Source organism: Doryrhamphus excisus, chromosome 7 (genome assembly GCF_030265055.1).
Source record: "Doryrhamphus excisus isolate RoL2022-K1 chromosome 7, RoL_Dexc_1.0, whole genome shotgun sequence".
NCBI classification, from domain to species: domain Eukaryota; kingdom Metazoa; phylum Chordata; class Actinopteri; order Syngnathiformes; family Syngnathidae; genus Doryrhamphus; species Doryrhamphus excisus.
The window spans coordinates 2,600,705-2,627,500 of NC_080472.1; the positions used below are offsets into that span (position 1 = coordinate 2,600,705).

A 26,796-nucleotide genomic window follows, 5' to 3' on the forward strand; every position below is an offset into this window, starting at 1 on the left:
AATACATCACTTTTGCATATGTTTAGACAAATAGGCAATATCTACTTTTATAAAATAGTCATACATATTTAAAGTAATAGTTAATAGTTAACATTTCAGCTTTTTCTTGTTAAAATGTTAGTTTTGCTGTTTAAAATAAATGCCATATATTTGTATTTTATTTCATTTACCTATTTTTTATAATTGGGAATACTTCATGTATATTAAAAAGGCAATATCTACTTTTATAAAATAGTCATACATATTTAAAGTAATAGTTAATAGTTAACATTTCAGCTTTTTCTTGTTAAAATGTTAGTTTTGCTGTTTAAAATAAATGCAATATCTTTGTATTTTATTTCATTTACCTATTTTTATAATTGGAAATACTTCATGTATACAAAAAAAATACATAACTTTTGCATCTTGGAGTTAATTAACTAACCTAGCAATTAACCTAGCATGTTTTTGGAATGTGGTAGGAAACCGGAGAACCCGGAGAAAAAAACACGCATGCACGGGGGAGAACATGCAAACTCCACACAAGAGATGGCCCAGGGTTGGAATTGAACACGGGTTTCCTAGCTGTGTGGACTGCGTGCTATCCACTTGGACCGCCCTGCAGCATTTTGATTGTCGCATAATCAAAATGAATTAAGTTTGACTTAAGCGATAGCATTGCAAGGTTTTCTTGAGTTTAGATGGAGTGAACCAAAGTGTGGCTCAGGGGCCACAAATGTCCCCTAGCTGTTTATTTCATAGGCCCGCAGCACATACAAAAAATATTTAATATGATTTTGAACCCTGGTCTCCTAGCTGTGATGTCTGCACGCTAACCACTCGACCGCCTTGCAACCGAGACTTCAGCTATTTAACGAAAAGAACATTCCGGTACACAAATCACAGCCTTAATGAGAGCGGTTTATTTCCGGATCAGGTCACCATGTTTGTTTTGTGTGCTTGTTCGACCCCCCCCCCCCCCCTGAAGGTACGTAACGGACTGTCAATCACCTGTATGGGGGGGGGTTCAAACACAGGTAACACAGTAGAGGGTGTACTTTCGGATGACTTCTTACCATTTTTGGAGTAGAAGACTTTCACCACAGAGGGGGGGGGGGTGGGGGGGGGGGGGGGGGGGGGCACATCAGCTGCTACATTCCGGCTTAGAAAAATACAATGGCACAAAAGCGTACGGTGATACAGTTCTATTGAAAATATATGACGTCAAAATAAATATTTCACCGTCAAATCTCACCTTTGGCAGTTTGGCTAGCGCTAGCATCATCATCATCATCATCAAGTAACAGCACACACTCTTTTTTTGCAAAAGCTCAGACTCTTCCCATGATCACTCTTCCGTGATTCCCAATGTGCTGGAATAATTAATCCGCCTATCCAATCAACGTTAACGACATATATAGTATAGTCGTCAACGGGTTTGATTGCAGAGTTCAAAGCCAAGCATTTAAACCAGCTTACATTTGCTCAAGTACGGCGGAACAACCCCTTTATGACATCGACCCGTGGACCGACTCATCAAGTCCCCGGGGTCCACCCTCCGAAAAAAAAAAAAAAGTCGATGTCGACATGCACAGACCTGCCAAAAATCTCACACATAAAACCTGTTTATAACCTTGAAACCTTAATTAGAGTCCGTTGGACATGAACTAACACCCCTACTGTTACCCCAATATAAGACATAATAAGAAAAAATAAGCAATTTAACACATAAATAAGACTATGAGGGGGGGGGGAGTGGTGTGGGGCGGACAAGAAATGACGCCCCCGGGTTCTTGTGCCTGTTGCGACGTCATTGAAAGCTGCAATAAAAGCCCGTTGTTTCTGCGATCGGGATCTGGTGCTTGTGTGTCTCACCAAATATTACAGTAACGTTACCGACATCGAGTAAAGTAGTGTAGAATACTACGTATGATCCCAATATGTATGAATAGGTTTCCTAAATGTCGTATATTTGTATTTTATTTTATTTACCCATTTTTATAATCGGGAATACTTCATGTATACAAAAAAAATACATAACTTTTGCATTTTTTTTTGACAAAAATAAGTTTGGCAATATCTACTTTTATAAAATAGTCATACATATTCAGCTTTTTCTTGTTAAAATGTTAGTTTTGCTTTTTAAAATAAATGCCATATATTTGTATTTTATTTCATTTACCTATTTTTATAATCAGGAATACTTCATGTATACAAAAAATACATAACTTTTGCATTTTTTTTGGACAAATAGGCAATATCTACTTTTATAAAATAGTCATACATATTTAAAGTAATAGTTAATAGTTAACATTTCAGCTAATTCTTGTTAAAATGTTAGTTTTGCTTTTTAAAATAAATGCCATATATTTGTATTTTATTTCATTTACCTATTTTTATAATCAGGAATACTTCATGTATACAAAAAAATACATAACTTTTGCATTTTTTTTGACAAATAGGCAATATCGACTTTTATAAAATAGTCCTACATATTTAAAGTAATAGTTAATAGTTAACATTTCAGCTTTTTCTTGTTAAAATGTTAGTTTTGCTTTTTAAAATAAATGCCATATATTTGTATTTTATTTCATTTACCTATTTTTTTTATAATCGGGAATACTTCATGTATATTAAAAAGGCAATATCTACTTTTATAAAATAGTCATACATATTTAAAGTAATAGTTATTATTTAACATTTCAGCTTTTTCTTGTTAAAATGTTAGTTTTGCTTTTTAAAATAAATGCCATATATTTGTATTTTATTTCATTTACCTATTTTTATAATTGAAAAAATACTTCATGTATACTAAAGAATACATAACTTTTGCATATTTTTTGACAAATAGGTTTTATAAAATAGTCATACATATTTAAAGTAATAGTTAACATTTCAAATAAATACATATATATATATATATATATATATATATATATATAATAGTTAACATTTCAGCTTTTTCTTGTTAAAGATGTTTAAAATATTTTTTTTATTATAATAATAAATAAGCTTTCAACCAAAACTGTCATGGACTATTTAGCTTGTTAGCTTCCCGTATTAAGCCGACTACGGGAACACTGCAGCTGCAGCTATTCCGTGCAGGACAACAGGCAGAAGATCCGGAAAAAGCGGAGAAGGTCGTACAGGTCGCTTGAGGATTATTCGAGATGCGCACCTTAAGTTGCGTACCTTAAGAGAGCGAAGACGCAGTATTACGTGTCGGCAGGTCTGTGGGGGGGGCAACAGGAAAGGAACCGGTACTTGGTAAGTCCATAGAACCGTTTTGTCTGATGTTTCATCCTTTTTTAGGACGAGGAACAAAACGCACCCGTTTGAATTTTGCCCGTTGGCCTTAAGTCGCTGGCCAACGTCCACGCAACGGCAACCGCAGTTTTGAAACCAATACGTCCCAGTAAGCGACATTAATCTCAGTACCCAAGCTGATTATCAAAACGCCCCCCCCCCCCCCTCGGTGGTGGTTCCTGATCCGCCCCGTCCACCCGTTAGACCTCACGGCTCTTCCGGAGGATCCGCGCTCACCTCAAGAGGCGTCTCCGATTCCGGGAGGCTCTCGGGACTGTCGAGCCACAAATCCAACGACTCCTGAGTGTCAAAGAACTCGTCCGGTCCTTCAGGGGACACGGGGGTCTGGGAGCTGGACCCGGCTTCGCTGCTGCTCTCCCTGAGCTCCAGCAACACAGGAAGTGAGCTCGGGAGGCAGTAACCTTCCATCCGACCGAGAGACAGCTCGGTCAAAGCGGAGCAGGGCGGCCTCAAAGCCGCGTCTAAAATGCCGCAGCCGGAAAGATCCGCAGCTTCCGGATCGGATTGTTGGAGTTGAACGTCGGCGCTACCGCATTCATCGCCCCCGCCGCCGCCGTCCTGGGGTGAGGTATTTGGCGTCTGAGGTGCTTCAGAAGGGTACGACACGCAGAGGAAATTAGCATCCGGAGCTTGGGATGCTATCGGTGGAGCGGCTTGGGATGGGACGTTTTGAGAGGAATGGGTTTCCTCGCTACTTTGAGGAGTCAGGGAGATCTTGTCACTGAAACTGAAACGTGGGGACGTGTCGGCTGTCGTGGGAGACGACGGGCCGGCGCTGGATACCGTACTGGATGGACCGCTGCTGTCTGCACGAGTACAAGAGAAGAAGAATTCAATGACAGTAGACACGTTTACATGAGGAGTTTTTCCCCTCTTTCAGGGGTCTCAAACGCGCCAAATGTGGCCCGCAGGACACCGGTTTGAGGCCCCCGCCTTGATATGAAAGTTTAAAGTTTGATATGGATGCTGTATGGTATCATGTACCCAGAAAAAACGATTACGTTTGATTCATGTTCATGTTAAAGGTTAAATAACTGTTATCCTCCCTATCCGTGTGGAAGTGGTAAGTTGAACATGCGTCAGATTACAATTGAATGCATCCCATAATCAGTTCCCAGTTCCACATGCCCAAAAGGAGTACTTTTCCATCCATCTGGTACTTTTACAATCACTAACTGTTACATTTGTTCACTTCCTGCTTTCCTAATATAGTTTAAAGTTTGATATGGATGCTGTATGGTATCATGTACCCAGAAAAAACTATTACGTTTGATTCATGTTCATGTTAAAGGTTAAATAACTGTTAATAGTTATCCTCCCTATCCGTGTGGAAGTGGTAAGTTGAACATGCGTCAGATTACAATTGAATGCATCCCATAATCAGTTCCCAGTTCCACATGTCCAAAAGGAGTAGGAAGAAGCAAAGCTTATTAAATCCTACCCCTTCATCTGGTACTTTTACAATCACTAACTGTTACATTTGTTCACTTCCTGCTTTCCTAATATAGTTTGGGGTTTGATATGGATGCTGTATGGTATCATGTACCCAGAAAAAACTATTACGTTTGATTCATGTTCATGTTAAAGGTTAAATAACTGTTATCCTCCCTATCCGTGTGGAAGTGGTAAGTTGAACACGCGTCAGATTACAATTGAATGCATCCCATAATCAGTTCCCAGTTCCACATGCCCAAAAGGAGTACTTTTCCATCCATCTGGTACTTTTACAATCACTAACTGTTACATTTGTTCACTTCCTGCTTTCCTAATATAGTTTGGGGTTTGATATGGATGCTGTATGGTATCATGTACCCAGAAAAAATGATTACGTTTGATTCATGTTCATGTTAAAGGTTAAATAACTGTTAATAGTTATCCTCCCTATCCGTGTGGAAGTGGTAATTTGAACATGCGTCAGATTACAATTGAATGAAATCCCATAATCAGTTCCCAGTTCCACATGTCCAAAAGGAGTAGGAAGAAGCAAAGCTTATTAAATCCTACCCCTCCATCTGGTACTTTTACAATCACTAACTGTTACATTTGTTCACTTCCTGCTTTCCTAATATAGTTTGGGGTTTGATATGGATGCTGTATGGTATCATGTACCCAGAAAAAAATTATTACGTTTGATTCATGTTCATGTTAAAGGTTAAATAACTGTTAATAGTTATCCTCCCTATCCGTGTGGAAGTGGTAAGTTGAACATGCGTCAGATTACAATTGAATGCATCCCATAATCAGTTCCCAGTTCCACATGCCCAAAAGGAGTACTTTTCCATCCATCTGGTACTTTTACAATCACTAACTGTTACATTTGTTCACTTCCTGCTTTCCTAATATAGTTTGGGGTTTGATATGGATGCTGTATGGTATCATGTACCCAGAAAAAACGATTACGTTTGATTCATGTTCATGTTAAAGGTTAAATAACTGTTAATAGTTATCCTCCCTATCCGTGTGGAAGTGGTAAGTTGAACATGCGTCAGATTACAATTGAATGCATCCCATAATCAGTTCCCAGTTCCACATGTCCAAAAGGAGTAGGAAGAAGCAAAGCTTATTAAATCCTACCCCTCCATCTGGTACTTTTACAATCACTAACTGTTACATTTGTTCACTTCCTGCTTTCCTCATATAGTTTGGGGTTTGATATGGATGCTGTATGGTATCATGTACCCAGAAAAAACTATTACGTTTGATTCATGTTCATGTTAAAGGTTAAATAACTGTTATCCTCCCTATCCGTGTGGAAGTGGTAATTTGAACATGCGTCAGATTACAATTGAATGCATCCCATAATCAGTTCCCAGTTCCACATTCCCAAAAGGAGTACTTTTCCATCCATCTGGTACTTTTACAATCACTAACTCTTACATTTGTTCACTTCCTGCTTTCCTAATATAGTTTGGGGTTTGATATGGATGCTGTATGGTATCATGTACCCAGAAAAAATTATTACGTTTGATTCATGTTCATGTTAAAGGTTAAATAACTGATAATAGTAATCCTCCCTATCCGTGTGGAAGTGGTAAGTTGAACATGCGTCAGATTACAATTGAATGCATCCCATAATCAGTTCCCAGTTCCACATGTCCAAAAGGAGTAGGAAGAAGCAAAGCTTATTAAATCCTACCCCTCCATCTGGTACTTTTACAATCACTAACTGTTACATTTGTTCACTTCCTGCTTTCCTAATATAGTTTGGGGTTTGATATGGATGCTGTATGGTATCATGTACCCAGAAAAAATTATTACGTTTGATTAATGTTCATGTTAAAGGTTAAATAACTGTTATCCTCCCTATCCGTGTGGAAGTGGTAAGTTGAACATGCGTCAGATTACAATTGAATGCATCCCATAATCAGTTCCCAGTTCCACATGCCCAAAAGGAGTACTTTTCCATCCATCTGGTACTTTTACAATCACTAACTGTTACATTTGTTCACTTCCTGCTTTCCTAATATAGTTTAAAGTTTGATATGGATGCTGTATGGTATCATGTACCCAGAAAAAAATTATTAAGTTTGATTCATGTTCATGTTAAAGGTTAAATAACTGTTAATAGTTATCCTCCCTATCCGTGTGGAAGTGGTAAGTTGAACATGCGTCAGATTACAATTGAATGCATCCCATAATCAGTTCCCAGTTCCACATGTCCAAAAGGAGTAGGAAGAAGCAAAGCTTATTAAATCCTACCCCTCCATCTGGTACTTTTACAATCACTAACTGTTACATTTGTTCACTTCCTGCTTTCCTAATATAGTTTGGGGTTTGATATGGATGCTGTATGGTATCATGTACCCAGAAAAAACTATTACGTTTGATTTATGTTCATGTTAAAGGTTAAATAACTGTTATCCTCCCTATCCGTGTGGAAGTGGTAAGTTGAACATGCGTCAGATTACAATTGAATGCATCCCATAATCAGTTCCCAGTTCCACATGCCCAAAAGGAGTACTTTTCCATCCATCTGGTACTTTTACAATCACTAACTGTTACATTTGTTCACTTCCTGCTTTCCTAATATAGTTTGGGGTTTGATATGGATGCTGTATGGTATCATGTACCCAGAAAAAACTATTACGTTTGATTCATGTTCATGTTAAAGGTTAAATAACTGTTAATAGTTATCCTCCCTATCCGTGTGGAAGTGGTAAGTTGAACATGCGTCAGATTACAATTGAATGCATCCCATAATCAGTTCCCAGTTCCACATGCCCAAAAGGAGTACTTTTCCATCCATCTGGTACTTTTACAATCACTAACTGTTACATTTGTTCACTTCCTGCTTTCCTAATATAGTTTGGGGTTTGATATGGATGCTGTATGGTATCATGTACCCAGAAAAAACTATTACGTTTGATTCATGTTCATGTTAAAGGTTAAATAACTGTTAATAGTTATCCTCCCTATCCGTGTGGAAGTGGTAAGTTTTTGGCTATTTAAGTTTAAAGGAAATAACTTGGAAGGCTACCGTTTAGGTCGCTAGCTCTCTAGTTTGCGAGTTAGCATGTGTCTCAAGACCCTGCAGTTGCGCAATACGTTGTAAATAATGTTCATGTTAAAGGTTAAATAACTGTTAATAGTTATCCTCCCAATCCGTGTGGAAGTGGTAAGTTTTTTGGCTATTTAAGTTGAAAGGAAATAACTCGGAGGCTACCGTTTAGGTCGCTAGCTCTCTAGTTTGCGAGTATATCATTATTTTCGGAAAAGTCGTTCGGAAAGAGGAAAAACTCATATAAATATGGTTATTGAAAATCAATAATGTTGCAATACTCACACCACGGAGGTTTATCTGAACGAGATCGAAGCGACATGGACGAGGAGAGGACTCTGTGCGGGATGTACGAGTCCCCCGACGGGTGGTTGTGCGCGCCAAACATGGCCGACAGAGCTGCAGGGAGCGACGACAATGACGAGGTGGAAACGATTTGAAAGAATTTCTTCCGTTTTCTAACCTCTGGTCGTCCTGGTGTGAGGATCCCCGGCGCTCTCGCACACGCTTGTGAGGAACTCGTTGACCTGTTTGAGTGACAGCGAGTTGTGCAGCGTTTCCAGAGGGTAGATGGAGGGCACCATGGAGCATCCTTCAAAACCTGGGGCAGAAAGGAGACATGATACCCGGCCGGATTAGCAGTTGGATTAGCAGCAAAAAAAAAAAAAAAAAACACGACCTCGCTCGCCACAAGTTTCAAACCACACTCAAAATGGCGCTTGTTTCAGAACACGCCTCGAAAAACCTCGGACCGCCTCTTTAGTTCCCGTGCTAGATCGCCACAACATAAAGAAACAAATCACATCCGACAGCCTCATTAGTCATGCGGTTTTCTAGCGGCGCACCACAACTAACACACGTTACGTTTGCTGTTAGTGTAACAACACAAGCGACACGTCACCAAGCCACGGCATCAAACCCGGTCTCTGTCATATCCAACCTGAGGGGACGACGACGGGAGATATTCACACAAGTACAGCAACGGAGGATCACGTCGTGTTGATTCCAGCGCTGCAGTGACGTCTATGTCAGGTCACTGTTACATTTGTTCACTTCCTGCTTTCATAATATAATTTTTTATATGTATTTTATTATTATATTTATTATATTATATTATATTTAATTTTATTTTTTTTATTAATTTTTAAAATATTTTAATAATATTATGAATATAATAATATATAATACATATATATTAATATAATATAAAAAATAAAAAAATATTTAATTTTTTTTTCCCACAATGCCATAATGGGTACCATAGTAAGTGTCAATATAGTGATATATATAGCACATCATGACTGGTTCAAGACTCTTCATCCTTGTATTTAGCAAATTTATTTTATTTATTAATTTATTTTATTAATTTTTATTAATTTTTATCTAGTTTTTAACATTTTTTTAATTTTTTTTTATTTTGTGTCACGTACCAAAGTAAGTGTCAATATAGTGATATATATAGCACATCATGACTGGTTCAAGACTCTTCATCCTTGTATTTAGCAAATTTATTTTATTTATTAATTTATTTTATTAATTGTTATTAATTTTTTTCTAGTTTTTAACATTTTTTTTAATTTTTTTATTTTTTGTCCCGTACCAAAATACTCGGTGATATGAGCATCCAATGCCATAATGTGTACCATAGTAAGTGTCAATATAGTGATATATATAGCACATCATGACTGGTTCAAGACTCTTCATCCTTGGATTTAGCAAATTTATTTTATTTATTAATTTATTTTATAAATTCTTATTAATTTTTTTCTAGTTTTTAACATTTTTTTAATTTTTTTTTATTTTGTGTCACGTACCAAAGTACTCGGTGATATGAGCATCCAATGCCATAATGGGTACCATAGTAAGTGTCAATATAGTGATATATATAGCACATCATGACTGGTTCAAGACTCTTCATCCTTGGATTTAGCACATTTATTTTATTTATTAATTTATTTTATTAATTGTTATTAATTTTTTTCTAGTTTTTAACATTTTTTTAATTTTTTTGAATTTTTTGTCCCGTACCAAAGTACTCGGTGATATGAGCATCCAATGCCATAATGGGTACCATAGTAAGTGTCAATATAGTGATATATATATAGCACATCATGACTGGTTCAAGACTCTTCATCCTTGTATTTAGCAAATTTATTTTATTTATTAATTTATTTTATTAATTTTTATTAATTTTTATCTAGTTTTTAACATTTTTTAAAAAATTTTTTTATTTTGTGTCACGTACCAAAGTACTCGGTGATATGAGCATCCAATGCCATAATGGGTACCATAGTAAGTGTCAATATAGTGATATATATAGCACATCATGACTGGTTCAAGACTCTTCATCCTTGTATTTAGCAAATTTATTTTATTTATTAATTTATTTTATTAATTTTTATTAATTTTTATCTAGTTTTTAACATTTTTTAAATTTTTTTTATTTTTTGTTCCGTACCAAAGTACTCGGTGATATGAGCATCCAATGCCATAATGTGTACCATAGTAAGTGTCAATATAGTGATATATATATATAGCACATCATGACTGGTTCTAGACTCTTCATCCTTGTATTTAGCAAATTTATTTTATTTATTAATTTATTTTATTAATTTTTATAAATTTTTATCTAGTTTTTAACATTTTTTTAAATTTTTTTTATTTTGTGTCACGTACCAAAGTACTCGGTGATATGAGCATCCAATGACATAATGGGTACCATAGTAAGTGTCAATATAGTGATATATATAGCACATCATGACTGGTTCAAGACTCTTCATCCTTGGATTTAGCAAATTTATTTTATTTATTAATTTATTTTATAAATTTTTATTAATTTTTTTCTAGTTTTTAACATTTTTTTAATTTTTTTTAATTTTTTGTCCCGTACCAAAGTACTCGGTGATATGAGCATCCAATGCCATAATGTGTACCATAGTAACTGTCAATATAGTGATATATATAGCACATCATGACTGGTTCAAGACTCTTCATCCTTGTATTTAGCAAATTTATTTTATTTATTAATTTATTTTATTAATTTTTATTAATTTTTTTTTAGTTTTTAAATATTTTTTTAAATTTTTATTTTTTGTCCCGTACCAAAGTACTCTGTGATATGAGCATCCAATGCCATAATGGGTACCATAGTAAGTGTCAATATAGTGATATATATAGCACATCATGACTGGTTCAAGACTCTTCATCCTTGGATTTAGCAAATTTATTTTATTTATTAATTTATTTTATAAATTCTTATTAATTTTTTTCTAGTTTTTAACATTTTTTTAATTTTTTTTTATTTTGTGTCACGTACCAAAGTACTCGGTGATATGAGCATCCAATGCCATAATGGGTACCATAGTAAGTGTCAATATAGTGATATATATAGCACATCATGACTGGTTCAAGACTCTTCATCCTTGGATTTAGCAAATTTATTTTATTTATTAATTTATTTTATAAATTTTTATTAATTTTTTTCTAGTTTTTAACATTTTTTTTAATTTTTTTTTATTTTTTGTCCCGTACCAAAGTACTGATATGAGCATCCAATGCCATAATGGGTACCATAGTAGGTGTCAATATAGTGATATATATAGCACATCATGACTGGTTCAAGACTCTTCATCCTTGGATTTAGCAAATTTATTTTATTTATTAATTTATTTTATTAATTTTTTTCTAGTTTTTAACATTTTTTTTCTTTTTTTTTTATTTTTTGTCCCGTACCAAAGTACTCGGTGATATGAGCATCCAATGCCATAATGGGTACCATAGTAAGTGTCAATATAGTGATATATATAGCACATCATGACTGGTTCAAGACTCTTCATCCTTGTATTTAGCAAATTAATTTTATTTATTAATTTATTTTATTAATTGTTATAAATTTTTTTCTAGTTTTTAAAATTAAGTTTTTTTAAAATGTGCATTTTTTTAAAAAGCAAATTTGACATTTTATACCAAAAATGAAGAATTTAAAGCATAAAAAGGCCTTCAGAAGACGCATTTAAAGACGCATTTTCTTGGCTTGCAGTGCATTGTAGAAATCTGATTAAAAAAAATTAAACATTTAACAAAAAAAAATCTGATAAATAAGTACAAATAATAGAAATCACTACTTTTTAAGCCTTTTTCATGAAATGACCAACCTTTGCCACTTCAAATATTCAAAAATCATCACTATTTTGCAGTTGAATACAACCTGTTATTAGTCTATATTAAATTATATTTAAAGAAAATTGTACTCATGTAAACACACCAAACTGGACGTGAGAGCGCTTTGTGTTAGAAAGGTTGGTGTGATTGCTCTTGCACGAGCACGCACACACACACACACACACACACACACACACACACACACACACACACACACACACAGCAATCCAACCTCGACGCGTGCTACAATGAATGCAATTGCTCCTCCTGCCAGTTATGAATGCTAGCATAATAGCAATGTAGAAAATGATGAATTATGAAGTGATGTCATCATGAAGTAACAAGTGCGAGGAGAGTGAGCGAGGGCAAAATGGTGGACAGGAAGTGGTCAAAAAGTGCCCTAAGATAAGCTGTAAGTCATCATGCGGACATATTGTGTCACGATGGGAAATTATTAAGTTATTCCTACATTTGCACTCCAAATTTTTGTCGGAGGGATGGGAACGCCATGGTGTCCTGGACCTGGAGGAGGTGCCTGGGGACCTACTGAGACTTCTGCACCTGCGATCCAGACCCGGATAAGCAGAGGGAAAACGGATGGATGGACGCTGTTCATCAGCTGATCAAAAGTTTATGACCATAACTAAAAACAAACTCATACTAGGAGGCGAATGGGAATGTTGGTCCAAGTGGTGAAGATGCCTTCAATTGGGGGGGGGGGGGGGGGGGCTCCATCGTCTTCCCTTGCCATTTATCCCCAAATGTTCTCCGATGGATCTAGATCAGATCAAGTCAAAAATGCAGAATGGTCATTCCAACATCTTCACATAGCCAGGTACCGTTTGACACCCCTGCGCAACCCGAAGCTCCATGGTTCCATTGAAGGGAAAAGGGATCTTCTGTATGTCAGTCATGTCGGAAACCATCAGACGGTGAAGGTTCAGTTTTTTCTTATGTGAGAAAGTCCCATGTTTGGTGCTCTGGTACAAATTCGGGAAATTTTGCGGCGTTCCTCTTGGTCTTCCATTTATTTGGGACCAGGATCTTGACGGACAGCCAGTCGGATCCTCCAACTCAGGGCTGGCGACATTTTTTTTTGGGTCTATGACTTGACTTTTTTTTTTGTTCCATAACCCTCAGGATCTTGAAAGAAGTTTCAAAGTTTGGTCTGTGGTCTTAAACGTTGAATCAGCTGATGAACGGCCTATTTTAATGCTTCTATGAATTTGGTTTATTTAAAATATTTTCTTTGAAGGTCTACTTAGAAGCTTCTTAGGATGACACAGGTTCAATTTCTGGATTCGATTTTTTTTTTATGAGCTATGAGCCAATAAAAAATGAGTCGTGGGTCAAACAGTTTGGACGGATTTTGTCGGCTTACTGCTAACTAATTAATACTTTGCGGTCAAAAATGTATGAAATCTACACACTTTGTTCTGGTGTAGTTAATTAGTTAATTACTTTATGAATTAACTGATTAATTAATGAGTCAGGGCAGATTATTTGGTAGCCGGCTTGCAATCTGCATAAACCACAGAAACAGGCAAGCATGCAAAAACCAAACGTTCAACATAAATGGTGTGCCGAAGGGGGGGGGATTGGGTGGGGGGGGCCCAGGGGCTAACCATGGAGGTACTCTAGGGGGTCCTGGCCGGAGATAAGCCAGTTTCGGAAGAGGCGGAGGTGGTAGGAGCACTGGTGGAGATGGTGGGTGAGTGCACCGTCCAAAGAAAGATGGCGGCACAGACTGGGGTCTGTGGAGAAACGCCTCAACAACTGGGCCACGTGGCACTCCTCCAATGGGTCTGGGGAAGAAGAGGGAGAGCGAGGAAGGACAGAACAGGAGAGGAGAGGAGGAGGGACGATATAAAAGACATGGAATGATGGATGGATAGATGGTGAGCCTGGGAGGCGGGGATGGAGTGAAAAACTGAGGTAGATGAAAAAGTTTGCGGAGCTCGTGCCGCCTACGACGGTAGATCTGAATCCTGGTACTCTTAACCGCAACAGATGGCAAAAAAAATACACATTTTAAATCAGGGGTCTCAAACACACGGCCCGCGGGCCAAATGTGGCCCGCAGGACACCAGTTTGAGGTCCCCGCCTCGATATGAAAGTTTGATATGGATGCTGTATGGTATCATGTACCCAGAAAAAATTATTACGTTTGATTCATGTTCATGTTAAAGGTTAAATAACTGTTAATAGTTATCCTCCCTATCCGTGTGGAAGTGGTAAGTTGTGGCTATTTAAGTTTCAAGGAAATAACTTGAAGGCTACCATTTTGGTCGCTAGCGGTCTAGTTTGCGAGTTAGCATGTGTCTCAAGACCCTGCGGTTGCGCAATACGTTGTAAATAATGTTCATGCTAAAGGTTAAATAACTGTTAATAGTTATACTCCCTATCTGTGTGGAAGTGGTAAGTTTTTTGGTTATTTAGGTTTAAAGGAAATAACTTGGAAGGCTACCGCTTAGGTCGCTAGCTCTCTAGTTTGCGAGTTAGCATGTGTCTCAAGACCCTGCGGTTGCGCAATACGTTGTAAATAATGTTCATGTTAAAGGTTAAATAACTGTTAATAGTTATCCTCCCTATCCGTGTGGAAGTGGTAATTTTTTTGGCTATTTAAGTTGAAAGGAAATAACTTGAAGGCTACCGTTTAGGTCGCTAGCTCTCTAGTTTGCGAGTTAGCATTGTGTCTCAAGACCCTAGAGTTGCGCAATACGTTGTAAATAATGTTCATGTTAAAGGTTAAATAACTGTTAATAGTCATCCTCCCTATCCGTGTGGAAGTGGTAAGTTTTTTGGCTATTTAAGTTGAAAGGAAATAACTTGAAGGCTACCGTTTAGGTCGCTAGCTCTCTAGTTTGCGAGTTAGCATTGTGTCTCAAGACCCTGCGGTTGCGCAATACGTTGTAAATAATAACGTTGTTCATGTTAAAGGTTTACTGTATTGTTTATTTCTGAGCTGTGTTGTGATTTGAAATATACTGCCTTTTTTTTTGGCATCACTCATAAAAGTTTGAATTTTAATCAGCGGTATCGAACATCGCTAATGATGCAGGGTTCAATTTATGTACTACCGATACAAAAACACGTTTTATATCGTAGTCTCGGAACGGAACTCCGTCATAACTCGAGGACCACCTGTAGCTTAGCATGGAATAATTGTTGGATCCTTGGATATACAGTAAACCTCGGATATATCGGATTCAATTGTTCCCACTGGTTTTGTCCGATATAAGCGAAATCCGTTATATGCGTATACCGGAAAATGTCCGTTTTACGCATATATGGGATTTATATCCGGTATATGCGTAAATGGGATTTTATCCGTTATAAAAAGGCACTTCCTTGACTATGTTTCCAATGTACCTGGACGCGCAGGCAACGCTGCAAACGCTGCAAATGACGTCGTATAGCGGCCATGTCACGATTTCTGGCGAATCGGAGCGCCACCATGCGGCCATCCGATATATGCCAGGGAAATTTCATGGAAATGCATCGGAACGGGACTGGAGATTTTGTCCGAAATAGGCGAAATCCGTTATAAAAAAATCCGATATATGCAATGAATTTTTATTGGAAATGCATTACAGAAAAATCGCTTCTTTTTTATCTGTCCGTTGTGAGCGAATTTCCGATATATCCGAGACTCCGATATATCCGAGGTTTACTGTATTATGCAAAAACAAGTGTTTTTTCACAGCAGTTTTTTTTCCCCGCTCAATGAAAGCACTTGGTCCAGGAATACTGAATAAATCAATAATGAAGTTATTCCAAAAACAAATCAATAGTTTGATTTGTCACACCCTACACCTCAATATGAATTCATGTAATAATTAGTGGGAACCCTAGAAAAGAATGTTTGTGTTAGAAAAGTGGTAACAATGACATGAGTATTAAATAATCAGGAAAAAAAAAATAACAACAAAAACAGCGGAAACCTGTAATGCTGCAGGGCCATGTGTGGGAGGGGGTAAGGGGGGGACTCAAAAAAGAATAAAAAAATAAAAATAAACGTTTGAAGACATGCAAGAGTGAAGTGAAGTGATAATATACTTGAAAGAAGCAGACGTACCATTAGTCGGATGCTTTGCAAACGACACAGAAAATCGCTTTACTGCCGGCATAGACAACAATTCTGAGGAAACAAAAATGTACTCGAGTTACTATGAGCCACAAGTACTTGCTAGATATATTTGATCATGCCCCTAATTTCTCTTGTGTCAATGCTAATATGGAAAACAAAATTTTTTTTTTTTGAGGTCATCTTCATCCTACCGCTATTGCTCAATTGTGAACACGTAGCGGAGTTTTAAAGTGGGATACTTTTATAGTGATTGGATTTTGGATTTACCACGAAATTGAAAAAAAAATTTTTTTTAATTTTTTTTTTTTAAATCAATCACACTAAATTGGACTGAGATTAAAATGTCTAAAAAAAAATGGTATGTACCAAAATGGATGACAAAGACAACAATGAGGATGGCAGCAGTGAAAGCGTGATACAAAAGTGACACCTAGTGGACAACAACGTCAGCTAACGTGACCATGACCACCACGCATGGGAAGGTTTTTTTTTCTTCCTAAACTAAACTAAACTAAACTGATGATTTGACCTCCGTGGCCGAAATACAGAAAAACGTAAAAATAATTATGAATGACGCTGTGTGACCGTATTTTAACCCTGACAGTTAAGTTTTGTGACGTTTTTTTGATGTTTACGTATATATATACGCTCGTCATGGGAATCAACCGCATTCTTTCGGGACCTTATGCTAGGTGTCAACTGGGCCGCCCGCCAGTTGGTGCCGGTTCGCGACAAAGATTATATGATTGGATCGTAGTGGCTCGCTTAAATCGGCGCCACAGCGAGAGCCACTACGCGCCAATCAACATAATCTTTGTCCTGAACTGGCACCGGCCCAGTGGACTCCTAGCATCATTGGCGTAACTTGGCTCGGGCCAGTGGATTCCAATAGGCGGATTGTTTGCGATATTTGGTTTCAATTTAGTGGACGAAGATTTTTTACATTTTGACATTTTCTTGCCGCCAAACTCAATTTGACGAGCCAGTTGGGAGGCAGTTTGAGCCACTGCACGCCACTAGGCACCTTATTGGCGACACTCGGCGCCACAGATTTTAAACATTTTGACATTTTCTTGCCGCCAAACTCAATTTTTACGGGCCACCACCACGAGCCAGTTTGAGCCACTGCATGCCACTAGGCACCTTATTGGCGACACTCGGTGCCACAGCAAATTGCATTGGCGCAAACTGGCAACATCTGACGCCGGCCCAGCGGACTCCTAGCATCATTGACGTAACTTGGCTCGCGCCAGTGGATTCCAATAGGCGCATTGTTTGTGACATTTTGGTTTCAACTTGGTGGACGAAGATTTTAAACATTTTGACAAATTTTTTTGCCGCCAAACTCAATTTTTACAGGCCACCACCACGAGCCAGTTTGAGCCACTGCATGCCACTAGGCACCTTATTGGCGACACAGCAAATTGCATTGGCGCAAACTGGCGGCATTTAGCGCCGGCCGAGTGGACTCCTAGCATCATTGGCCCAACTCGGCTCGCGCCAGTGGATTCCAATAGGCGCATTGTTTGCGATATTTGGTTTCAATTTGGTGGACGAAGATTTTAAACATTTTGACAAATTTCTTGCCGCCAAATTCATTTTTTACGGGCCACCACCACGAGCCAGTTTGAGCCACTGCATGCCACTAGGCACCTTATTGGCGACACTCGGCGCCACAGCAAATTGCATTGGCGCAAACTGGCAGCATCTGGCGCCGGGCCCAGCGGACTCCTAGCATCATTGGCCCAACTTGGCTCGCGCCAGTGGATTCCAATAGGCGCATTGTTTGTGACATTTTGGTTTCAATTTGGTGGACGAAGATTTTTTACATTTTGACGTTTTCTTGCCGCCAAACTCAATTTGACGAGCCAGTTGGGAGGCAGTTTGAGCAACTGCACGCCAATAGGCACCTTATTGGCGACACTCGGCCCCTACAGTAAATTGCATTGGCGCAAACTGGCGGCATTTGGCGCCGGCCGAGTGGACTCCTAGCATCATTGGCGTAACTTGGCTCGCGCCAGTGGATTCCAATAGGCGCATTGTTTGCGATATTTTGGTTTCAACTTGGTGGATGAAGATTTTAAACATTTTGACATTTTCTTGCCGCCAAACTCAATTTGACGAGCCAGTTGGGAGGCAGTTTGAGCCACTGCACGCCACTTAGGCACCTTATTGGCGACACTCGGCGCCACAGCAAATTGCATTGGCGCAAACTGGCGGCATCTGGCGCCGGGCCCAGCGGACTCCTAGCATCATTGGCGTAACTTGGCTCGCGCCATTACGTTCCAGTGGATTCCAATAGGCAATTTGTTTGCTTGATGTAAGTGGCGCGATGAAGATTTTAAACATTTTGACATTTTCTTGCCGCCAAACTCAATTTTTTACGGGCCACCACCACGAGCCAGTTTGAGCCACTGCACGCCAATAGGCACCTTATTGGCGACACGGCAAATTGCATTGGCGCGAACTGGCACCAACTGGCTCCGGCCCAGTGGACTCTTAGCGTTAATTATATGTCCAATGTGTCCGAGTGGAATGATACCCACAGTGGATAACATCTTTATTGATTATTAAAATCCAAAAATCCGGTGTATTGAATGTATATCTCTAATTTGCATATACAGTAATCCCTCATTTATCACGGTTAATTGGTCCCAGACCCGACCAATTGATTCCCTTATTTATAAATGGAATATTTGTGTGGCTAGACTATAGGGGTGCTATTTCATGTCTAGGGGGCTCTAATAATGTTATACATTCATTCCCATGATGAGCGTATGAAAACAGCAACTGCGAATGGACGGATAGTTAAGCCACTATAAGTATAAACTCAAGTACATATATTGGAATACTGAATACTGAATGAGAGACCAGATGAGAGAGAGAGAGAGAGAGAGAGAGGAAGAAAAAAATGGATTATGAAGCAGCTAGAGGCAGTTAATGAAACATAAAGATGAAAGTTTTTTTTAAATCCATACATGCAGGCCCAAAAAGTAAACAAGATACTCTTAGGAAAAATAAATACTATCATCCTAAACAAACACTACTACTACTACTACTACTACTACTACAACTACACCATGCAAAAATGACAAATATGATCTATGACAGGGGTGGGGCCGTCCATGTACGCCATACTTTCTCACGGTGCAACTAAAGAAAAACAACACATCCATAGCAAGTTAATACATACATCACGTGAATCGACAACAAAAGCTAAACATGACTTTAAGCACTTATTTCCCAATACCCGCAAGGCATGCTGGGTATCCCAGCTGCAACAACAACAACATGAATACAGTAAACCTCGGATATATCGGATTCAATTGTTCCCACTGGTTTTGTCCGATATAAGCGAAATCCGTTATATGCGTATAGCGGAAAATGTCCGTTTTACGCATATATGGGATTTATATCCGGTATATGCGTAAATGGGATTTTATCCGTTATAAAAAGGCACTTCCTTGACTATGTTTCCAATGTACCTGGACGCGCAGGCAACGCTGCAAACGCTGCAAATGACGTCGTATAGCGGCCATGTCACGATTCGGCGAATCGGAGCGCCACGATGCGGCCATCCGATATATGCCAGGGAAATTTCATGGAAATGCATCGGAACGGGACTGGAGATTTTGTCCCAAATAGGCTAAATCCGTTATAAAAAATCCGATATATGCAATGAATTTTTATTGGAAATGCATTACAGAAAAATCGGTTCTTTTTTTATCTGTCCGTTGTGAGCGAATTTCCGATATATCCGAGGTTTACTGTATATCCAATATCCAATAAACACTGGATATGAAGAGTACGCCAACTACTTGTTTACTTCGCTGAATCGACATATTTTGCAATGAAGCGAAAATGAGAAACACGGCAAAGTTTTGGGAGAAGGAGTACCACAAGCTAGCCAGCATGTCCTGCAGTGGGAGTACATGGATGGGTATTATGTGTCCGTATTTGGTTCGATGCCCACATGGTGCAGTAGACTATTTTTGCAACAATAGCACTGCAAGTCATGTCGTTAGCTAAGGTTTCCATGATAAAAGTTAAAAAAAAATGAATTTTTAAATGCCAAGTGGGCCGGATTAAGATATTTGGTGGGCCTGATGTAGCCCCCAGGGCCTCAGTTTGCCCAGCCCTGATCTACGAGGTCAAACAGTCAGGTGTAGCTACAACACACATAAAACAACATGATGTAGTTACACGTGTTCAACCGCTATTGTTGTGATAGTACACATTGGTGCTGTCCGGTCAATTTTGTCAAGAAAACATGTTTTTGTACTTACAAGTACCGTAGTATATATACACTCGTTATCCGCGCGACTTATGTTCCAAGATCACCCGCAAGTTTTAAATGTCTCGGTCAGGCGTCTCAAACACGCGGCCCGCGGGCCAAATGTGGTCCGCAGGACACTCGTTTGAGGCCCCCGCCTTGATATGAAAGTTTAATGTTTGATATGGATGCTGTATGGTATCATGTACACAAAAATATTACGTTTGATTCATGTTCATGTTAAAGGTTAAATAACTGTTAATAGTTATCCTCCCTATCCGTGTGGAAGTGGTAAGTTTTTGGCTATTTAAGTTGGAAGGAAATAACTTGAAGGCTACCGTTCAGGTCGCTAGCTCTCTAGTTTGCGAGTTAGCATGTGTCTCAAGACCCCGCAGTTGCGCAATACGTTGTAAATAATGTTCATGTTAAAGGTTAAATAACTGTTAATAGTTATCCTCCCTATCCGTGTGGAAGTGGTAAGTTTTTGGCGATTTAAGTTTGCAGGAAATAACTTGAAGGCTACCGTTTAGGTGGCTAGCTCTCTAGTTTGCGAGTTAGCATGTGTCACAAGACCCCGCGGTTGCGCAATACGTTGTAAATAATGTTCATGTTAAAGGTTAAATAACTGTTAATAGTTATCCTCCCTATCCGTGTGGAAGTGGTAAGTTTTTGGCTATTTAAGTTTGAAGGAAATAACTTGAAGGCTACCGTTTAGGTCGCTAGCTCTCTAGTTTGCGAGTTAGCATGTGTCTCGAGACCCTGCAGTTGCGCAATACGTTGTAAATAATGTTCATGTTAAAGGTTAAATAACTGTTAATAGTTATCCTCCCTATCCGTGTGGAAGTGGTAAGTTTTTGGCTATTTAAGTTTGAAGGAAATAACTTGAAGGCTACCGTTTAGGTCGCTAGCTCTCTAGTTTGCGACTTAGCATGTGTCACAAGACCCCGCAGTTGCGCAATATGTTGTAAATAAAAAAAAAGTATAAATGTGACTATAGTCGTGTTTTGTCATGTCTACACGGCTCTAATAGACATATATAGACAAACAACCATTCACACTCACATTCATACCTACGGACAATTTGGAGTCGCTAATTAACCTAGCATGCAAACTCCACACAGAGATGGGCGAGGGGGGAATTGAACTCGGGTCTCCTAGATGCGAGGCCTGCGCGCTAACCACTCGTGCACCGTGCAGCCTGGCATTTTGTTCATGTTCTGGCTGGAAATAAGCTATGAAAATAAAATGTTACAAAAAATGAGTAGCTCTCGGAAAAAGCTAATATGACGACTAATATCGCTTGTGGTACATTTAAACGGTATTGGTATCGGTACGGTCCGATTTCACACATGGATTAACGGGATCTGCATAAAATCCAGATCGGAACAAGCCTAATTATGTCACAATTTTATCGAATTAAAAGTGAATGAGATGTGTTTTTCTGCGGGAAAAGATATCTTATTTTCAGGGGAAAAAAAATTAAAAAAAAAATTTTCCCTGAAAAAAAATTTTTTTTTTAATTTTTTTTTTTTTAAATTAAAAAAAAAAATTTGACCAAAAAATTCCAAATTGACAAAGTTGGGAATGCTGAATGGTAAATATGCTGGGATCCACTATACAGTGATGATATCCTGTATTTTTTTTTTTTTTTTTTTTAATTGGGCCTGAGGCAGCATGTATATGAACTACTGAAATGAAACATGCTATTTACGAAGTGGAATGGAGGGGGGGTAAAAAAAAAAAAATGATGGGATAGGGAGGGGGGGCACACTGGCTTGTATGATTAGAGTGGATATGGAATTGAATAAACAAAGACTATAAAACAGGACTGGAAAATTTGGAATATTGATTCATGGGAATGGATAATATTCTTACTTATAATGACATTTCATTTATAATGTAATGTAAAGAATCGCCTTTTTTTTTTTTTTTTTAATGAAACTAATGTATACGTTCCGTGTTGTGTATGTTTCCATTCCCACTGTCTCCTCACAGGTTTATTCAGATGTGGAAAACCCTAAGTCACTTTTGCTGTATCTGCTGTGCTGCGTCTCAAAACACGTACCGTCTTTGTAGGACAGACTGCTGGTGGAGAATTTTTTGCGGTGCGCGCGTGCGTAGTCCTGCAGGTTAGGTGCGCTAGAGGACCCACCTAGGACAGTGGTGCTGAACAGCCCGGCACACTGAGAGCCTGCGAGGGGGGTGGGGGGGGCGGGGCGGGGGGAGCGTTAGTCACCGCTACATATAACATGCTGTTACTCAAATAACTGACTATGCAAAGAGTGACAGAAAAGACACAAGAGAGAAGTACAGGAAAAAAAAAAGATAAACATGCAGACAGTGCACCAAGGACCCGCCCCCCCCCATGCAACGTCTCGCTCCGTCGTTGGGCTCCTGATGTCACTTTGATGCAGAAAATTAACGCCGGGATCACACCGACTACGTAGCGCCGCACAAAGCGCTAATTTGAGCCTACCACATTCTTGACCAATGCTTCCGACATCCGTACCGGATTCAGTGTGAATCCCTGTTGTAGGTTCTGTTGAAAATGAAATGGTATCTGTGGATTCATAAAGAGTTGCTCACAGGCACCAGATGAGATTTATCTGGATTTATCCCCCCCCACCATGAAAATAATGCATTTTTATGTTTGAGACATCCTTGGTGTCCCAGCAGATTATTATTATACAGTAAACCTCGGATATATCAGATTCAATTGTTCCCACTGGTTTTGTCCGATATAAGCGAAATCCGTTATATATGCGTATACCGGAAAATGTCCATTTTTACGCATATATGGGATTTATATCCGGTATATGCGTAAATGGGATTTTATCCGTTATAAAAAGGCACTTCCTTGACTATGTTTCCAATGTACCTGGACGCGCAGGCAACGCTGCAAACGCTGCAAATGACGTCGTATAGCGGCCATGTCACGATTCGGGCGAATCGGAGCGCCACGATGCGGCCATCCGATATATGCCAGGGAAATTTCATGGAAATGCATTGGAACGGGACTGGAGATTTTGTCCGAAATAGGCGAAATCCGTTATAAAAAATCCGATATATGCAATGAATTTTTATTGGAAATGCATTACAGAAAAATCGGTTCTTTTTTTATCTGTCCGTTGTGAGCGAATTTCCGATATATCCGAGTCCGATGTATCCGAGGTTTTCTGTATATACTGTATAATAAACAAAAACAGCCTGTATGTAGCGTCAACATTTTCACCCTACTTTGTTAATGTAAAATTATAAAAATAAAATTGTATTTTTTAAATGCGATGCCAGCGAATAAAAAAAATTGCGTGCTGCAAATGGCCCCCGAGCTGCACTTTGGACACCCCTGGTATGATCTTAGTAACAAGGTTTGTTCAGTGAGTTTTAGAGGTGGAGGAATGATACCGGTACTGTTGGAAGGGCTAAGTCTTAGCTTTCAACCAGTGATACGTTTGTGGCATTAAGTGTTTTTTTGTTTCATGAAATTACCGTTGTCCCTCGTTTACCGCAGTTAATTAGTTCCGGACCGAACCGAATTAAGTCAATTTCTGCAAAGTAAGATTCAATATTTTCGTAGTTAAGTTATGAAAAACCTGTTTGTGATCATCTAAATATGTTTTTTTAACATTACTAGAGCCCCGTAGACATGAAATAACACCCCTATAGTCACCTTTACACTTGTATTATTCAATATAGTTGACAAAGCAACAGAAAATAAGCCATTTTTAGATGTAAATAAGACTAGTAGAATACTACTCTACTGCCGCTTTTCATGGTCGAGAAGAGACTTACGATGCAGTCGACGCTGCTAACGGTTAGCTCCGGCCCGCACACAACAAATCACCGATTTTTTCACTTCATATCATGTCTTTTGAATTACATGTATGTAGTAGTATTCTTGTTTCTTCAGCCATTTTCTATGGTTAAAAACTGTAATATCGGCCATGAATGTGTACAAATTGTGTAAATATGATAGACCGTATTCAATGACAAAACAGACATAATTTATTAATTAGTTAATTTTAAAAAATTAACCGGCTTGATTAATTAATTAATAACAATATTAACTGATTAACTAATTAATTAAAAATAAAATGAATTCATTAATTTGAAAAAAAAAAATCGCTACAGAGTGAGGGAGTTATGTTCGAACCGCGGCAAAGCAAGGGACCTTTTTTTTTAGCTGACGTTCTCCCAGTCACGTGGCTGTATAGTTAGCATTGTGTATAGCAGTTACCATAGCGACACAATCAAAACCACTCTTCGGCACTGTAATAAATTGTTCACAGATGTGCAGAATATAATAACGGATATTCTGGTCTGGTTTCCCGGAATCTAAATCCTGAACCATGAATACCGAGTGAAGCTAGAAACACGTATGTACAGTTCCGTCATGACCGTGTACCATGTGACAACAACATGAGGTTGTTAAATAATAGCGAAACCATTCAGACAGTCATTGGTCGTCCTGTTCCCCCTCCCACCGCCATCGTTACAAAACGGTCACCATGACAACAGTATACTCACCTAGCCCACTTTGTTTGATGTCAGGAGATTGACGAGAACAGAAGGAGAAGAGGCGATAACTCCCCACTTTCGAGGATGAAGTCTCGGACAGAACCTGGCGTGAAACACACATGCACACACATGTGTGAGGAGGAGCACTCATTGTCGGACACGCTTTGTCACAAGCGACACCGGTGCTGTGAAGCTCAGGAGAACTGGGACTTGAGGCCACTGCCTCCAACCTCGCCTGCCCGAAGAGGAGCACTCATTGTCGGACACACTTTGTCAGAGGCACCGCTGGTGCTGTGGAGCTCAGGAGAACTGGGGCCGCTGCCTCCAACCTCGCCTGCCCGAAGAGGAGCACTCGTTGTCGGACACACTTTGTCACAAGCGCTGCTGGTGCTGTGGAGCTCAGGAAAACTGGGATTTGTGGCCGCTGCCTCCAACCTCGCCTGCCCGAAGAGGAGCACTCATTGTCGGACACACTTTGTCACAAGCTGGTGCTGTGGTGCTCATGAGAACTGGGGCTTGTGGCCGCTGCCTACAACCTCGCCTGTCCGAAGAGGAGCACTCATTGTCAGACACACTTTGTCACAAGCCACGCTGGTGCTGTGGAGCTCAGAAGAACTGGGACTTGTGGCCGCTGCCTCCGACCTCGCCTGCCCGAGGAGGAGCACTCATTGTCGGACACACTTTGTCACAAGCTGGTGCTGTGGAGCTCATGAGAACTGGGACTTGTGGCCGCTGCCTCCAACCTCGCCTCTCCGAGGAGGAGCACTCATTGTCGGACACACTTTGTCACAGGCGACGCCGGTGCTGTGGAGCTCAGGAGAACTGGGACTTGTGGCCGCTGCCTACAACCTCGCCTGCCCGAAGAGGAGCACTCATTGTCGGACGCACTTTGTCAGAGACACCGCTGGTGCTGTGGAGCTCAGAAGAACTGGGACTTGTGGCCGCTGCCTCCGACCTCGCCTCTCTGAGGAGGAGCACTCATTGTCGGACACAATTTGTCAGAGGTACCGCCGGTGCCGTGGAGCTCAGAAGCTGGACTTGAGGGCGGGGCGTTTACTAACTGCAGACAATCTTCTGCCTGAGCTTGGGGGAGGGCAGAGAGTGCATCGCGCCGAAGGCCACGCCCATAAGGAAGCCTGCCCCTCTGTGACATCACAAAGGAACAGCTTTGCAACGCCCTCTGAAACCAAGCGTTTTCAGGTCATCCCAAACTTCTTTCAGGGCTCACTTCACGTTAATTTTTAGCCACATTAAGCTATGTTAAAACTTGAATGTATTATATGTAATGAAGTATTACTGCAAGAAGAACGATGACGTGTGTCGAAAGAGCAAAAACAACCAACCTCCATAGATCCAGTCTTATGGTTGCGTATAAGTGGCGATCTTCTCTGGATGGTGATTGGCTCAGACAGCGGCACGGCTCTGTCCGTCTCATCACGTGAGAGGTCCTCCAGGCTCCCAGGGTCAGTCTGCTTTTGCCCATTCTGAATGAGAAGCCCCGAGCGGATACCTGCTGTAATCTACCTGCACAATAATGCCATATAGCTGGAAGGCTTTGATGCGACGTACCTGTCGCGCGACCTCCGCAGAGGCCGGCCTGAAGCCGAAGCCGGTTGGCGCATTTTCCTCTTCTTCAACACCTTTGACTCCCGGGCTGAAGTGAAGCTCCACGTGGAAGCGTTCCTCTGAGGTGAGGTCCTGTGAAGAGAAACCAAGTTTTACGTGTATTGCAATGTGTATTAAATGCATTTAATGAGAAAAGTATTACATATAATAATCCAACAATATATGGTGTAGCTAACAAGACAATCAGAACACATATGTACATAGTCGTCAGTATCATGCAGTACAGTTTCATACGCTTACAAATGATGACCACGATCATAACAACATGAAACACTTCGATCCTAAAAAAAAAAATAAACTTTGTTCGTCTCCACTTTAGTTAGC

General features: G+C 39.6%; 1 protein-coding gene across 7 annotated transcripts in view; it reads right to left on the reverse strand.

Moving 5' to 3' along the window:
* Positions 1-1,121: 1,121 nt before the first annotated feature.
* ppip5k1a (diphosphoinositol pentakisphosphate kinase 1a) overlaps positions 1,122-26,796 on the reverse strand; it is a 51,001-nt gene continuing 25,326 nt past the window's right edge. For 3 of the 7 annotated variants that reach the window (XM_058076990.1, XM_058076993.1, XM_058076992.1), the window contains 8 exons: positions 26,416-26,544; positions 26,190-26,330; positions 24,856-24,949; positions 22,394-22,519; positions 16,044-16,106; positions 8,268-8,405; positions 8,090-8,203; positions 1,122-4,112 (listed from right to left, as the gene is read on the reverse strand). In XM_058076990.1, the coding sequence (XP_057932973.1) occupies positions 3,493-4,112; positions 8,090-8,203; positions 8,268-8,405; positions 16,044-16,106; positions 22,394-22,519; positions 24,856-24,949; positions 26,190-26,330; positions 26,416-26,544 (1,425 nt within the window). In that variant the 3' untranslated portion in view covers positions 1,122-3,492. Of the gene's footprint in view, positions 4,113-8,089; positions 8,204-8,267; positions 8,406-13,590; positions 13,771-16,043; positions 16,107-22,393; positions 22,520-24,855; positions 24,950-26,189; positions 26,331-26,415; positions 26,545-26,796 lie in introns of all 7 variants that reach the window. The other 4 variants (XM_058076997.1, XM_058076995.1, XM_058076994.1 and 1 more) reach the window with 4 other exon arrangements.